This window comes from Ochlerotatus camptorhynchus, unplaced genomic scaffold, assembly GCF_037179485.1.
Source record: "Ochlerotatus camptorhynchus isolate MF236.1 unplaced genomic scaffold, CSIRO-AGI_Acam_v1.1 ptg000412l, whole genome shotgun sequence".
Taxonomy (NCBI): Eukaryota; Metazoa; Arthropoda; class Insecta; order Diptera; family Culicidae; genus Ochlerotatus; species Ochlerotatus camptorhynchus.
In genome coordinates, this window is record NW_027040898.1 from 693,215 (window position 1) to 709,110 (window position 15,896).

Here is a 15,896-nt window from a genome sequence, read left to right on the forward strand (position 1 = left end):
TCTTATCAGAATCAATTCAGAGTTGTGACTAAAATATATGGAATCGCATAGTCCCCAGAGTCCATATTCCGGTCACAACTTCGAATTTATTCTGATAATCAAGCAAATGGAACCAAATTAGGCATGTGGGGGCGAGTGTGGGGGTATAAAGAGATAATCATAGGGGGTAGCCCCTTAGATAATAGGGGGGGGGGGGGCTACGTACAATATAGCATGCTTTTTTAAATCGGCGCATAAACTCAAGCTAATATTGAATCCCGAGCAAGACCGGGCACACTCAGCTAGTACCACTATAAAACTTGACGTATACAAAATCAATCTTAGTTGAATTTAAAAAGTTTTGAAGAGATTCTGAACTTTCCAGATTGACGTAAACATTGACGGCGCCATTGAGCCGGACTGTCTCTTCACGCAGTGATTGACAGTTTCTTATGAGGTATTCGGAGGTTTGTTATAAAGAAAGTTGAAAACACTTGTTTATGACATCTCATAAATTAATACAACTGAAAATGTGCAGGTTGTCTTATAAGGAGTTGAAAATACTTTAAAATAACACTCTGTCAAATAGATGTACACTTTGCTGCTAACAAAACATCTTTATAACGGATCGAAAGCGTGTTGAACGAGAATATTATTTTCATACCTTTGGCAAGAACATGATAGATACTTATAACAAACCTCTCATCAAGCGGAGTTGGTCTAGTTAGGAAGTAATAAGTCCACCACGCCAAGGACCAGTGATCAAATCCCATGCTCAAGTTTTTTTGATTGTTTTTTTTGCCGCTGGTTTTTATGATGTTACCAAAACATGTTATAAAACCAGTATTAAGTTGTATAAGCTCCACGTCTTGCGCTTTTTAGGTTATATAAATGTATTAAATGACGTATATTACAGTATTATTGATTCTTTACGTAAGTCATTAAAAAGTATCTTCAACTTATTTATCGGTGGTGTAGTGGTAAGCGTGATTACCTCTCACCCCAGCAGGCCTGGGTTCAATCCCAGTCGGCGCCGCCGGGATGTTCTGAGGCATAACATCTCTGATCACGCCTTCTTTCGGATGGGAAGTAAAGCAGTTGGTCCCCGGTTCATGAGTTGATGGGTCGATAGGTAGGGTCCAGGTGTGGGAGCTGCCTTCCTGGCACGTCGATAGCATTGGTGCTCAGCACGGAAAACAAGATCGACGGAAAAAACAAACCAAAGGAAAAAAAAAAAAAAAAACTTATTTATGACAAGCCATGTTGCTTGGGTACACAATATAGTGTGGCGCACGGATAGATCGACTCGCCCCACACAGTTTCAAAAAACCGTGGAGTTCTAGGATCATTTTCAAGCATTGACCACTTTTACGGATGTTCAGGATCTTCCGAAATACCATCCCGTAGTTTCCAGAGTCCATTTTCCAAACACAACTCCAATTTCATTCTGATACGATTTTTATGAGTGGTTTTGAAAAAACCGCGAGGTTCTAGCATCGGTTTCATGAATTAACCACTTTTCGAATCTTTTTGTGAACCATCCCGTGATCCCTGGCATCCATTTTCTGGTCACAAAACCTAATTCATATTTATCAGCCGTCTATGAGTGGTTGCGAAAAAACCGCGGAGCTTTAGAATCTGTTTCGTGAATTGACCAGTTTTACGGATGTTCCGGATCTTCCGGAGGACCATCGCATAGCCCCCAGGGACCATTTTCTGGTCACAACTTTGATTTCATTGTGATAAGACGTCTATCCCGAGTAGCACACTTCCGTTAAGTAAAGTTGCAGCAACTTGTTTATGACTGAAATAAGTCTTAAATAAGTTTCTACAACTGATATGTGACAAGCTTGCTACTAGGGATGAGTGGTTTCAAAAAAACCGCAGAGCTCTAGGATCAGATTCAATTATGGATCAGTTTTACGGATGTTTCGGATCTTATAGTGAACCATCCCGTAGTCCCTAGCGTCCATTTTCTGGTCACAACTCTGATTTAATTCTGATCTGTTTCATGAATTGACCACTTTTACGGATGTTCCATCGCATAAACTCCAGAGTCCATATTCAATTAAAAGCTCTGAATTCATTCTGTTGAGACACCTATGAGTGGTTTCGACAAAACCACGGAGTTCTTTGGTTTCATGAATTGACCACTTTTACGGATGTTCCGGATCTTTTAATGAACCATCCCGTAGTCCCCAGCATCCATTTTCGGGTCACAACTCCAAATTCATTCTGATAAGACGTCTTTGAGTGGTTTTGAAAAAAACCGCGGATCTTTAGGAGCAGTTTCATAAAATGACTACTTTCACGGATGCTCCAGATCTTCCACAGAACCAGTCTTATGACTAACCGGGAACTGACTATTAACAAAAGGTGACCAACTATCTGCTTAACAACTTCTCCATAGACATCAGGAAGCTATCTCTTCAGTGGCAACCGTACTATAGGAATCTGGCTAGAACGAATCCGTACTATAGGAATCTTGACTGTACCAAAATTGAGCCCTCAAGGACGTTGTTTACCCCCTGACGATAATAGGTTAAGGTATTGCCGAAGCAAACATTTCCCCTATATATTTTAAAAAATACAAACGCGCACACAATATTAATCTAATCTACAATCTAAGATTAATATTCTTTAAGAAAACATACATCAAATGCATAAACTCCAGATCACGTCAAGCCAAAATATCCCGAACATCAGGTTGTCAGCCTCGCACAACTCGGATCTGACTCCACGGTGCTCAGCACATGACCAAATAATGTGTTCTGCGTCCTGGTAACCTTGTCCACATTCACAGAGATTGCTGTCCACCGGTCCAACACGGAACAAGTGAGCGTTTAACGAATAGTGATTGGACATGAGGCGAGATATCACACGAATGAAGTCTTGACCCTCCTCCAACCCTTTGAACCAAGGACTTTTCGACACCTTAGGGATGATCGAATATAGCCATCGTCCCAAACTATCTTCCCTCCATTTATTGCAAGCTGGCGAGTGACTGTTGACGATAAATGAAGAAAAATTCATCGTAGGCGATTTGTCGATCGTAAATATCGCCTTCCATGGCGCCCACCTTAGCAAGTGAGCCCGCCATCTCATTGCCCGGAATCGATCAATGCGATGGGACCCATGCAAAGGTGATGACAAAAGATCTTAAAGATAAAGTAATTAGAAGCTCTCGTATTTTCATGAGAAAATACGAGGAGTGCTTTACCGGCCTCATGGAGCGAATAGCCTCACAGAACTGAGACTATCCGTAAAAATAAAGTAGTGATCTGGGATAAGTGAGGCGATAGTTTCTAGTGTATAATGTATTGCCGCCAGCTCAGCAACATATATGGAACAAGGAGCTTGAAGCATTCGAGAGGAGCTATGAAATTCGTTATAAATACCAAAACCAGCGGACGCCTCTATAAGTGATCCATCTGTGAAGAACGATCTTGCGGAATCAACTTGGCCAAACTTTGCAGCGAAAATTGACGGAGCAATCATGCACTCGTGCCGGCTTAATTCCATTGCCGGGCACTGATTCTGTTCTCTGGGGTGTAATAGTGGATCCAGGTTTCATCAACAGCTACCAATCGACGCCAAAAGTCCACCCAATTCCTCATCAGCTAATCCAAAAACTCTTTCGAAGTGCTCTCGCGTTCGTGTTGTTGGTCAGGAGTGAGCCTGCGTGGCACCCAGCGGCAGCATAACTTTTTCATATGCAGAATCTCGCCTTAAATATGTCGTGTGCGCTCAGTACTAATCTTTGCGGTAACTGCTAGTTCGCGCATCTTCACTTTCCGGTCAGCCAACACCATTTCATGTATTTCTTTGACTTTGCCTCTGTAACCGCATCGGAGGGCCTGCCACTGCGGATTTGATCGGTAGTGGAGTTGCGGCCACCACGAAACTCTCGAAACCAATATTTTACGGTGTAATCTGACGGAGCATTAGCTTCATAATATTTATCCAACTTTTCTTTTGTTTCCTTTGCCGTTTTGCCTCTCAAAAAATAATGTTTTATGAGAGAACGAAAATCGTTTTTATCCCTACTCAACATGATGCCAAACAAGTCAACAACAATCAGCTGCAGTGGCAGCGCATTCTGGCGGTCAAGGAGGTTACTTTTCACCCCCCCCTAGTACACGTACACAGATAAAAATTCTGAATATTAATAGTGATGTAAACATTCATTCACATAAAATTGTATTTCATTTCACGCAACCGAGCAACTTTTAAACAATGTTGTTTACAACAATGGGCTTTTGTATACAATATTTGATATATTGCATGAAATGTCTTAGAACTTTACATGATATATAATGTAAACTTATATTATATGTGACGCTCCATTTATGTGCATCATACTGAACATAAATTTACACTACTTTTTCGAACTGTGTAGTACAATGACATAAAACGAGTTTGAGGGTTTAGCTCAAGAAGGTTTGCCATTCTCGATGAACATTTCAAATGGTCCTATCTGCTTTAATTGATTCTCTTCATCGACTTTCTCTTTTGAAAAAGTAGTGTAAATTTCTGTTCAGTATGATGCACATAAATGGAGCGTCACATAACATATAAGTTTTTTTTTAACTAGTTTGTTTATTTACTAGGCTCAGTCGTGTGTGACACTTTGCGGAGCCAAAATCAGTAATGTTTGATTTATATTTTAAATAGCAGTATTTCTAGGTTAGTATTGGGTACCAATTACTCGTGGCGGGCTCGAGGTTAATAGGTAACAATTTCAATTGGAAGGATCTAGGTAGGAAACTGGTTTCTGAAGCCTCCTTCAGATACTACTCTCGGACGGTTGACCAAATCCTGGCTGGGCAGGGGCAAGTAGCACAGGAACAGGAGGATAATAAGACTGGGACACAATGGCGGGAAATTATTTGGAAAGGAGGGGATAGTCACATCAAACTCTAACATCAGACAAACAAAGGAATTCGTAGATCGCTTGCATGTAGGGAAGATCACGTGTTCCCAATACATCTCTTACTTCACGGAAGGGTTGTCTATCTCGGGCCACTAGGGTATCCAATAGTCGTGCTCTGGAGGCGTCATTACCCGGGCAATACCAAACTGCGTGTCGATGTCATCATAACCGGTTCTGCACCTACATATATTGCTGTCAACGAGGTTTATTCTATAGAGATGTGCGTCTGGCGAGTAGTGGTTGGACATAAGTCTTGACATCACTCGAATGAATCCCCGACTTACATCCAGACCTTTGAACCACGCTCTCGAAGAAACATTTGGAATAATGGAATGTAACCACCGCCCAAGAGAATTATTTGTCCAATCGTTTTGCCAACTTAAAAGAGAACTCTGACGTACTAATGGGAAAAATTCATCATGTGAAATTCTTCTATCATAAATCTCGCCTTGTTTTGCGCCCACCTTTGCGAGAGAGTCTGCCTTCTCATTGCCTGGGATTGAGCAATGTGAGGGGACCCATACAAAGGTAATCATATTTGATCTTTCGACCAGCAAACTCATCTGCTCCCTTACCTTTGAAAGGAAATAAGATGTTTCATCGACCGAATAGCCTCAATCGAACTGAGACTATCCGAGAAGATGAAGTAATGGTCTATGGGCATATCGGAAATCATCCCCAATGCGAAGTTGATTGCTGCTAGCTCAACAACATAAACGGAACAAGGTTCCTGAAGTTTCCGAAAGGCGGTTGAGTATTCATTGAAGACGCCGAAACCAGTGGATCCATCAATGCGTGATCCATCAGTGAAAAATCTTCTATTGCAATTGACTTGTTGGTACTTTTCAGCAAAAATGCGGGGAATTGAGATAGGTCGAAGTTGATCTGGAACTCCTTGAATAGCCTGTTTCATGGAGAGATCATAGTCAATGGGGGAACTGTAGTTAGTAAAGCATACACGAGAGGGGTTATAGCAAGGAAGGCTAATATCCGATGACGCATGAATCTAGACTGGATGCTCAATTCGAGCATTTCTTCGAAGTTTTCAATCACAAGGTTGTTACTGACACTACATTTAATCAATATTCTTAATGAGAGCTCCCAGAAACGGTTCTGCAGGGGTTTTACGCCCGCTAGGACCTCTAGGCTCATATTGTGTGTTGAATGCATACAGCCAAGGGCAATACGTAAACAACGATATTGAATACGTTCCAATTTAATTAGGTGGGTTTTTCTTGCCGAGAGGAAGCAAAAAGAGCCATACTCAAGAACTGAAAGAATAGTCGTTTTATATAGTTCAATGAGGTCTTCCGGGTGAGCACCCCACCATGTCCCGGAAATTGATCGTAGAAAGTTGATCCTTTGTTGACACTTTTGTTTCAAATACGTAATGTGGGTACCCCAAGTGCATTTGGAATCAAACCAGACTCCAAGGTATTTGAAGGTTAAAGATTGGGTAATGTCTCTGCCCAAAAGATTTAGACGCAGTTGGGCTGGAAACCGCTTCCTTGTAAACACTACCAATTCAGTTTTTTGCGGTGAAAACTCGATCCCTAAATTACTTGCCCAGAGAGACAGATTATTTAGGGAATTTTGCAATGGTCTTTGCAAGATTTCTGCACGTGGACCTCTCGTGGAAACCACGGCATCGTCTGCAAGCTGTCTAAGCGTGCATAGATTATCTAAGCAGTTATCAATATCTTTGACATAGAAATTATAAATTAAGGGACTTAAACATGAACCTTGGGGTAAGCCCAAGTAGCTAATTCTAGAAGTTGTCAGTTGACCTAGATTGAAGGTCATTTGTTTTTCTGACAGCAAATTATACAAAAAATTATTCAAAATACCGGGTAATCCACTACTGTGCAAATTATCTGACAGTATGTCTATGGAAACCGAATCAAATGCGCCCTTAATATCCAAAAAGACTGAAGCCAATTGCTCCTTGTGCGCAAAGGCCAGTTGAATATCAGATGAAAGCATCGCTAGACAATCGTTTGTTCCTTTACTCTTATGGAAACCAAATTGCGTATTTGAAAGTAGATTGTTTGATTCAACCCAATGGTCAAGTCTTAATAGGATCATTTTTTCTAATAATTTCCTCAGGCATGATAACATAGAGATCGGACGGTAAGAATTGTGATCAGACGCTGGTTTCCCAGGCTTTTGAATACCTATTACTTTAACCTGTCTCCATGCTGGTGGAACTATATTGAATTCCATAAATGAATTATATAGGTTAAGTAATCGTCTTTTAGCGATATCGGGGAGGTTTTTTAGAAGGTCGAATTTGATCGTATCGCTTCCCGGAGCAGAGTTATTCGATGAAAGAAGTGCCATTGAAAATTCCAGTATTGTGAATGGTTCATCCAGAGAACCGTTACTTCGGACTGTATCCCGTAAAGTTGGTTGTGCTGGAACAGAATCTGGACAAACCTTTTTAGCGAAGTCGAGTATCCATCGGGAGGAGTATTCTTCACTCTCATTGGAAGATGAGCGGTTTCGCATATAGCGAGCCTTTTTCCAAAGCGTTGTCATCGAGGTTTCTCTAGAAAGTCCCTCGATAAAAGTACGCCAGTAATTTCGTTTCTTTGCTTTTAGTAAGTTTTTAAGCTTTTTTTCAAGCTTTAGATACTTTTCAAAAAGCTCAGATCTTTCATGTCTACGATAATCTTAAAAAGCATCGGATTTCTCAAGATACAACTTTGTGCATTCGTCATCCCATCCAGGGGTGGCGGGTCTTCTTTTGAGGCATGCACTTGGAACACGTCGTTTCTGAGCATCTAATGCGCTTTTGTAGATTAGTTCGGTAAAGAAACGATACTCTTCCAGTGGTGGTAGAGGATCGGTAGAATCAAGACCAAGAGTTACCGCCGATACAAATTTTTGCCAATCAATGTTCCTCGTGAGGTCAAAAGGAACTTAAATTGACTGATCTGTTTTTAGGCGACCACTTTTGATTGAAATAATAATTGGCAAGTGATCACTACCATGGGGATCATTGATAACCTTCCACAGACAATCTAATGATAGTGAGTTAGAGCACAAAGAAATGTCAAGACAGCTCTCTCGAGCAGGAGGGTTTGCTATACGTGTTGCTTCACCAGTGTTCAAGATAGTCAAGTTGAAATCGTCGCACAAATCATAGAAAATACCCGCTCTATTGTCATCGTATGATTCGCCCCAACCAGTACCGTGTGAGTTCATATCGCCCAGTATTAGAACTGGAGATGGAAGGATATTAACTGAACTCCAAAGCTGACGGCGGTTTATGGAAGTCCTTGGAGGGACATATACAGAAGCTATGCAAAGATCTTTGTTCTTCACATTTATTTGGCATGCGAAAATTTCAATGCCTGAAATTATTGGGATTGAGATTTTATAGAAGGGGTAGCACTTTTTGATCCCCAAAAGTACGCCACCATATGAATCATCTCGGTCCAGGCGGATAATGTTAAAATCGTGGAAGTTTAGTTCATCTTCAGAAGAAAGCCAAGTTTCACAGAGTGCAAATATATCACAATCAGAATTGTGAATCAAATACTTGAACGAGTCTAATTTAAGTATTAAACTACAACAGTTCCTTTGTAATAAAGTGATCATATCTTGATCCTCACTCGACGAATTATCCATCGAAAGATATGAATTCACCAATGAGGGGCCATGATGCAGTCAATTGCTTGAAGTAGTTTCCGACTATAGGAACAAGCAGGTCAATAAGCCCTCGAAGTGGCGATTCGTCGGGAAAGCCGAGGGCATTCAAAATGTTATCCACAATGTCCTTAAATTTAATCTTTCCTCGCTTGGACGGGAGAGTTTTCTTTGAATTGCGAGTAGACGTGGTGTTTATTTTTGGTTATCTCTTACGATTACCTTTATTAGGTAGCGGCGGGGTGGAAAAGCTGCAGCAAGGATCAGATGGAGCAGCAATTACCGATTTGTTCGGCTTTTTCAATGAATCCCCGCTACCTTCAGATTTTTGCATGCTTTTGAGAGTGGTTTTATTTTTTTCCGGAGCACTCCCGGGGAGCTAGTCGGCTTCCTTTTACCGGGGGCGTGTACCTCCGGAGACTCACTCTCATCTGCTATGTCAGAGTCCAGTTCATCGGAAGACAAAATCTCAAAAGTGTTTTCATTTTGAGCGGCTGATGCCAACAAAGCAGAGGTTCCATTTTGCAACTTAACCATTTCTGCAAACGTCAGCTTGGAGCGTTCTTTTATTGAACGCTTCACATTATTGGTACGCTTCTTGTACGCGGGGCAGTCCTGCAAAGCATGAAGAGGTTCTTTGCCACAGTTAGCACATTTAGTTGCTTCCTGTTGGCAAGCACCCTCCATGCGGTCTTGGCTACATTTGCCACAACGGGGCTTGTTGTCACAAAAAGCAGCTGTGTGTCCCAACCTTTTGCAGTTGGTACAATTATATACCCTTGGTACAAAAAGTCGCACCGGGAAAAAAAAAACATTTTCAATTTCTAAACACTTTGGGAGAACCGATCTAGCGAAAGACACCTGTAGTGAGCCTGAAGGGGAGTAAGTCTTTTGACCATCTACCGTGGTCGCTGAATACAATATCCTGCAACCCAGAACGTCCACGGTAGATGTAGCAGCATTTTGAAGGCGCCCCATACCTTCCATGACGTCATCACACGTCAGGCTCACTGCAGAGACCACGCCGTCTATCTCCACATCTCGAGATGGGATGTAGACGTAATACTCTTCATTATAACCCTCGTCGTTATTAACGAAAGAGAAAGTCGATGAAGAGAATCGATCAATGCAGATAGGACCTTTTGAAATGTTTATCTAGAATTCCGAAAACCGATCGGAGAGTGGCAACATGCCCACCAACACTTTGAGACTCATCGTAAGACTCATGCTTAATCATGTGAGTTTGCCGCCGACTGATAACAAAAACTACCGTACTCTAAAACCGATAAAATTGTTACCCGGTACAACGTTAGAAGATGTTGAGGATGGGCACCCCACCACGTTCCGGGAAGTGTTCGGAGAAAATTGATCCTTTGTTTACATTTCGGCTTCAGATACTCAATATGGGATCTCCAGGTGCATTTTAGATTGAGTGATCGGTTGACCCAAAAGTTGAAGCTTCGGTATGCTTCCTAGAAAAAACGACCAACTCAGTTTTCTCCGTGGAAAATTCGATGCCTAGCTGAATAGCCCAAGTAGACATATTGTCTAAGGTATCCTGTAAGGGTCCTTGCAGGTTGACTCCTTCGGGCCCTGTGACAGACACTACGCCGTCATCTGCAAGTTGTCTCAACGTGCAGTTGTCACCAAGACAATGATCAATTTCTCTGACGTAGAAATTATTCAAAATACGATGCTACGGCACCCCAGCACGCCTGGGTTTAATCCCAGTCGGCGCCGCCGGGATGTTCTGAGGCATAACATCTCTGATCACGCCTTCCTTTGGTCCCCGGTTCATGAGTTGATGGGTCGATAGGCAGGGTCCAGGTGTGGGAGCTCTCGATGAAATATGACTAATGGTACTCAATACGACAACCATAGAGCCATATCCAGTCGACAAAATACACTGGAACCTCCATTTATGAACCAAACCGGAGGTTCTTAAATCGAATTAGTACGTAAAAAAACTCGTTGTTTGGGATTTGCTTCATAAAAAAAAAGATTTTTGTAAATATTGTCAAATACCCCACAATATTGATATTTTTGGAATTGAAGTGACATGCATGAACCGGACACGCGTGATGTTGGAGCAAAATATCATGCTTTAAATTGATTTTACAAGCTCCTTTGTTATTGCGAGACTATTCACAACGTGTAAAGTTGAATCTGAGAGTTGAATCGTAACCAGGGCTGGCAAATGTTATTTTCAATGAAAGATCTCACGCGATATTTGCAGCAGTGTTGGAAAAATATCAAAAAATCAAAACTCACCAGTGCCCAAGATCACGCTTGATTTTCGTAGACAGACATCAACAAGCAAACATCTGCGGCTGATTTTGCAAGCTGTGATATTGCAGCTCGGTATATCAAGCTAACAAAACTCACCAACTGCAAATCTCACCAAACTGTGGTGAGATTGAGTTTAATGATTTTTGCTTTACACCCGAATGCAACCGAATCTTCCATAACGGCTGGCAGCAGTCCCTTCGTGTCTGCCATCGGTGAAGATTAAAAAGAGATAGCAAGCTATATTTTCTCTTTCCAAGAAAACGATGTGGAGCGGAATCATTTCTGTGTCGAGTCAGCTCTCAGCTTGATTTTTGCGCGTTGTGAATAGTCTCGCAATATCAAAGGAGCTTGTAGAATCAATATCGTGATGTTGAGAGCGTAAGAGATCGGAAAAATATTATTTAATTGATGATTGTGCCAACACTGATTTACAGAGATACTTCTGTCACTATCGTCGAATGAGAAAACGATGATGGAGATTTTCTTCAAAATCTCATCGAATTTTTTGTCATGAAAGAACGTGACAGTGTTGTGATCATCGTTATTACTAGCTCGTTTAGTGCTATTAAAGTTACTTGTTCCGAGAAAGCCTTAATAATATATTCACTCTACCGATTACCGTTGCTTGTAATTCATCAAAATCAGTTAGAAATGTTGATGTCGAAACCGATTATTGAAAAAATGACAAGAAAGCTAATGATAAGTTTCGTTTCGTGATAGTGAGAGGACCTGTTTTCTCATTGTCACATGACGGTCGTGATGTTTACCAGTTCTGATTGTAACAAAAATGATTTCGTTGCACCTCGTTTTCTTAGAAAGAGAAGGTATAACCATGTTATCTCTTTTTTTTTGTCTTTTCTTCACCGATGCCTGCCATTATGGAAGCTTCGGTTGCGTTCGGGTGTTAAGCAAAAATCATGAAACTCAATCTCACCACAGTTTGGTGAGATTTGCAGCTGGTGAGGTTTTGTTAGCTTGATACTTCGAGCTGCGGTATCACAGCTTACTACATCAACCGCAGTTGTTTGCTAGTTGATTTTAGTCAACGACAATCAAGCGTGATCTGTTCGGTAAGATTTGATTTTTTTTTCCCAATACTGCTTGTTTGATACTATGTTCACTTATTATTAATTTAACCAAGGCAATTGTTGACGCACATTCAAACGTTTGTTGTGTCTGTGCCTTAAATCTTGGTCTGTTCTTGACGGATGCACTTCAGTAACGGAAAACACGGACTAATTACACTATTCGGGAAGGTTTTATTCGACGAAACACGGGATACAGAACATTAATCTTTGATCAATTGGGAGCGAACCCGGCGTAGTGGTTAGCATCCATACCTCTCACGCCAAAGTCACGAGTTCAAATCTCACCCCGGACAAGTCACGAATGACCCAAGAGCGTTAAATTCACTATAATAAATAAAAAAAAATGTTTGATCAGTTTGCAGATACGTATACCTATAATTAGGACGGCTACAGCACGGATTACCTAAGAATACAGCCTTAAGACTAATAGCTTTTGTCTATGGGCTGGAATGCTAAACAGTCTGGGACAGTATTGTCCTTTTATAGTCTATTGAGACTGTTATAATTGAGCGGTAAATCCAGAGGTAAAGCCGAACCGTAAGAAAATGGCTATTAGTCAGCCGTTTAAGGGGAAGGGAGGAGCCAAGAATCCCAAAAAACTGCCGACGTAGTTATTGAAGAGACCTTAATACGAAACGTGGAAAAGCTATTTATGGAAAAGACATGGATCACTTTTTCCGGGAAATAATTGTTAAGCAAACTACAATGACACGGTAGATGTATCTCTTAGCGGAAGTGAATGATCACTGAGATTATTTCTAATATAGTAGTTTGCGCCTCTCAATGCATCTCAAAAATAATTACAGTGAATATTCACTTCCCCTAAGAGATACACGTACCGTTTCAACTTGCCCCGGTGTACCTTAACTATCATGCTTACTCTCAAAACATTGAACAGGTGGAGTACCTGTATACGAGCTTTTGCTCTGACTTTGAAATTGAATAACTGAATCCTCCTAATTTTCAATTAATGTTGTATTAAGCACCTACTTATTGGAAACCAAACGTTGAATTTGGGAAAGTCACAGTATTCTATTTTGCATCATTCTACAACACGCTTTAAAGTACATAAGGGGCTGTTCACATATGAACCGGGGACCAACGGCTTTAGTTCCTTGTTGCGTTATCATAAAATGCAACATTCACTCTCTTCTCTGCTTCAGAGACCTTATTTGAAAGTAATGATGGAGCTACTGAAAAAATTAACGTATTTTTTGGTAATTGATTTATCCCACAACATCCATGGCGTTTTTTGTACTATACTGAAGTGCAAATCAACCAAAAATATGTGACGAAATGGTGTCAGTTTTTATTGTAGTCGATGTGGATATCGAATTTAGTGCACATTGATCACATTGATCAACCGAAGGTAGTTATGTAAGGGAAATTCTGTCAATTGTTAATCATTACATTAAATTTAAATGCATTATCTCATGCCTAAGATGAACGGTGGTCTGATCTATCGCAAGTTTTGAACCATAACCGAAACATTGAAATACTTGTAAAAGTTAAGATAGAGTATAATAATCAAAAATGCATGGCAAACATAAATTTTGCGTAGTTCTACATCAAACTACGGTCGTGTATAGGACACAACGCTATATTTTTTTCGTCGATTTAATAGTTGATTTTGACAGTAAATTTCATAGGCGGTAAAATTTCGTGGTCAATAACTTTAAGATCGTACTTTGATTCCTACTCAATAAACTACTCATCAGCTCAAAGTTGTTGTTTGGTTCATAATATCTGCAATTTCATTCTTTATTTGAGATTTGTTTGTGCTTCGTTCATGATTGAGAAGAAAATTTTAAACTCTTGGGTGAAAAGTTTTTTGACGGGTTGTGAGATAATTTAGTTTTAAGTCTGATTTTAATGGATTACTAAAAACTTGCTTCAAGATATATAAAAATTTAATTTAGTTACTTGGGCTGATAAAGCACATATAAGTAGCTTGCATGCACAATTGCAATTCAGATCTAATCTGTCCTACAAACAATGGCCATGACCCACTGAACAACTTTGCTCAAGACAGTCATTACCTATACGGCCATGATCACACACTGAATTCAGATCACCGAAGTCGATATAATTTGAACAAATGAAAAAAAAATCGGCAAAAATTCAAATGACCATTACACGTTAGAAATCAATAAAACCGACAATTTTTTTATCATTATATGGGGTTAACTGAACGAAGTGTGTACAAGAACGGAATAAATTTTCTAAATTTTGCTTTTCCAATCATGCTTAAACTTTAACCAATAATCTCCGCAGTTCAAAAATTACCGATCAGTGATGGCCTGGATTACTGCGTGCGATATTCTATATTGCAATGAATTAACCCAAATTACACATACTACGCTAATACATAACCACCCACCGCTTCAATTATGCAAACCCCACCTGCCAACTTCACGCAGTGTTCCCAAATAAACAGATGCAAAATCATGCGAATTAAATTAGCGTGATATCCGAATTGAATTACTTTGAAGTTTACTAAGTTCAGCAAAAATTATCAGGATTAGTTGGTTGTAAATTATTTCTAACATGAAGCTTTAGTGTGATAATTTATTAACTAGAGAAAGGTCTGAAGAGAGTTGGTTGATAGTTCCGCTACAGTACGGCAGCATGAAAATTAAATAGGAGTTGAAAATGAGTGCAGGGCCATTAATGCGACAGTACTAGTCGAATCTCCTCATCCATTGTACCAGTTAGGTAAAGAAGTGTGCGTTTGACAAGTACTGTCGCATTAATGGTTCTTTGCTCATTTTCAACTTCAATCCAATTTTCATACTGCCGTACTCTTGCGGAACTATCTACCAACCCTCTTCAGACCTTTCTCTAGTTAATAAATTATCACACTAAAGCTTCATGTTAGATAGCATTTACAACCAACTCTGAAAATCGTAAACTTCACGTATGAAGTAACATTAAAAAACTTTGACTGCATCAGGAATAGTTGTTCTATACGCTCCGAAAATCACTCAAAGATTATCAGGAGATGTTTTTGTACTATTTATCACCTTTTGTGACTATATGCAATTTTGCGTATTTTGGGACAGAGCGTCATTTTGATACAGTTTCAGCTGCTTAAAACCCCTTTTGACGGGCTTCTGCATTCAATATAAACCAACTTAAAGTGAGTAGTAGAGGACATCAAGTCAAACAACTTTCTCAAAAAACATTATTTCTAATGCTTATTTCTAATAAAGTAACCCTCATCGTCATTAAATTTTTGTTAACTTTTAAAGTATTTTTTTTTTTTTCAAAATAAGAACACATATAATGCATTTACAGTTTATTTATTTCACTACCCATAAAGTAAACGCAGCTCGTTTGGAATGTTGTGGCGCCCAGGAGAGCGGGAAAACATGAGCCACAAGGCGGATCAGGCAGAACAGGACGGGTACGAGTAGATACTTTAGGGACATCGTATCAGATGTAGTTGCTCGACGCTTACGCTTTCGCTTTTGCTCCCTGGTAAACCGTCTCGATCGATTACCCGTAAATTTGATCGAAAATTATCGGTTTTAGTGGCATAGTTTTTGGCTGGATCACTGTGGATTGAAAATTACGTATTACCTTCGTTGAAGCTGTAAATTTTAAGCAGTAGTTTGGTATCGTTTCTTAAATTCGGAAGATTCGTCTTTGGATTTTCCTAGATTGACCCTGAAAGTCCCCCGGACTTGTGTATTGTATTTAATAAGTTATTTCTTTTCAAAAAATTCACAACCACAAACACCGACTCTCTCAAAAAACGAACATGACAATTTATTAACCTAACCACAGTATCTATACTTATCATAAAAGTTATGTTTTTAGCATGATATTGATATGCACTTTGTTTTGTTATATGGTTTTCTAAACCTATTAAATATAATTTGTTTAAACATGTAAGGGAATTGTTATTAAGGTTATATTGGTTTATATTTGCAACATCCCCAACGTCTGATAAA

General features: G+C 39.9%; 1 protein-coding gene across 5 annotated transcripts in view; it reads left to right on the forward strand.

Moving 5' to 3' along the window:
* LOC135710982 (uncharacterized) overlaps nt 1-15,896 on the forward strand; it is an 825,769-nt gene that overhangs the window by 622,098 nt on the left and 187,775 nt on the right. For 3 of the 5 annotated variants that reach the window (XM_065233717.1, XM_065233715.1, XM_065233718.1), the window contains exon 4: nt 15,263-15,346. The exons of the other annotated variants lie outside the window; for them this stretch is intronic. In XM_065233717.1, coding sequence (XP_065089789.1) covers nt 15,263-15,346 — 84 coding nt within the window. The remainder of the gene's footprint in view (nt 1-15,262; nt 15,347-15,896) is intronic. 5 annotated transcript variants of the gene reach the window in all.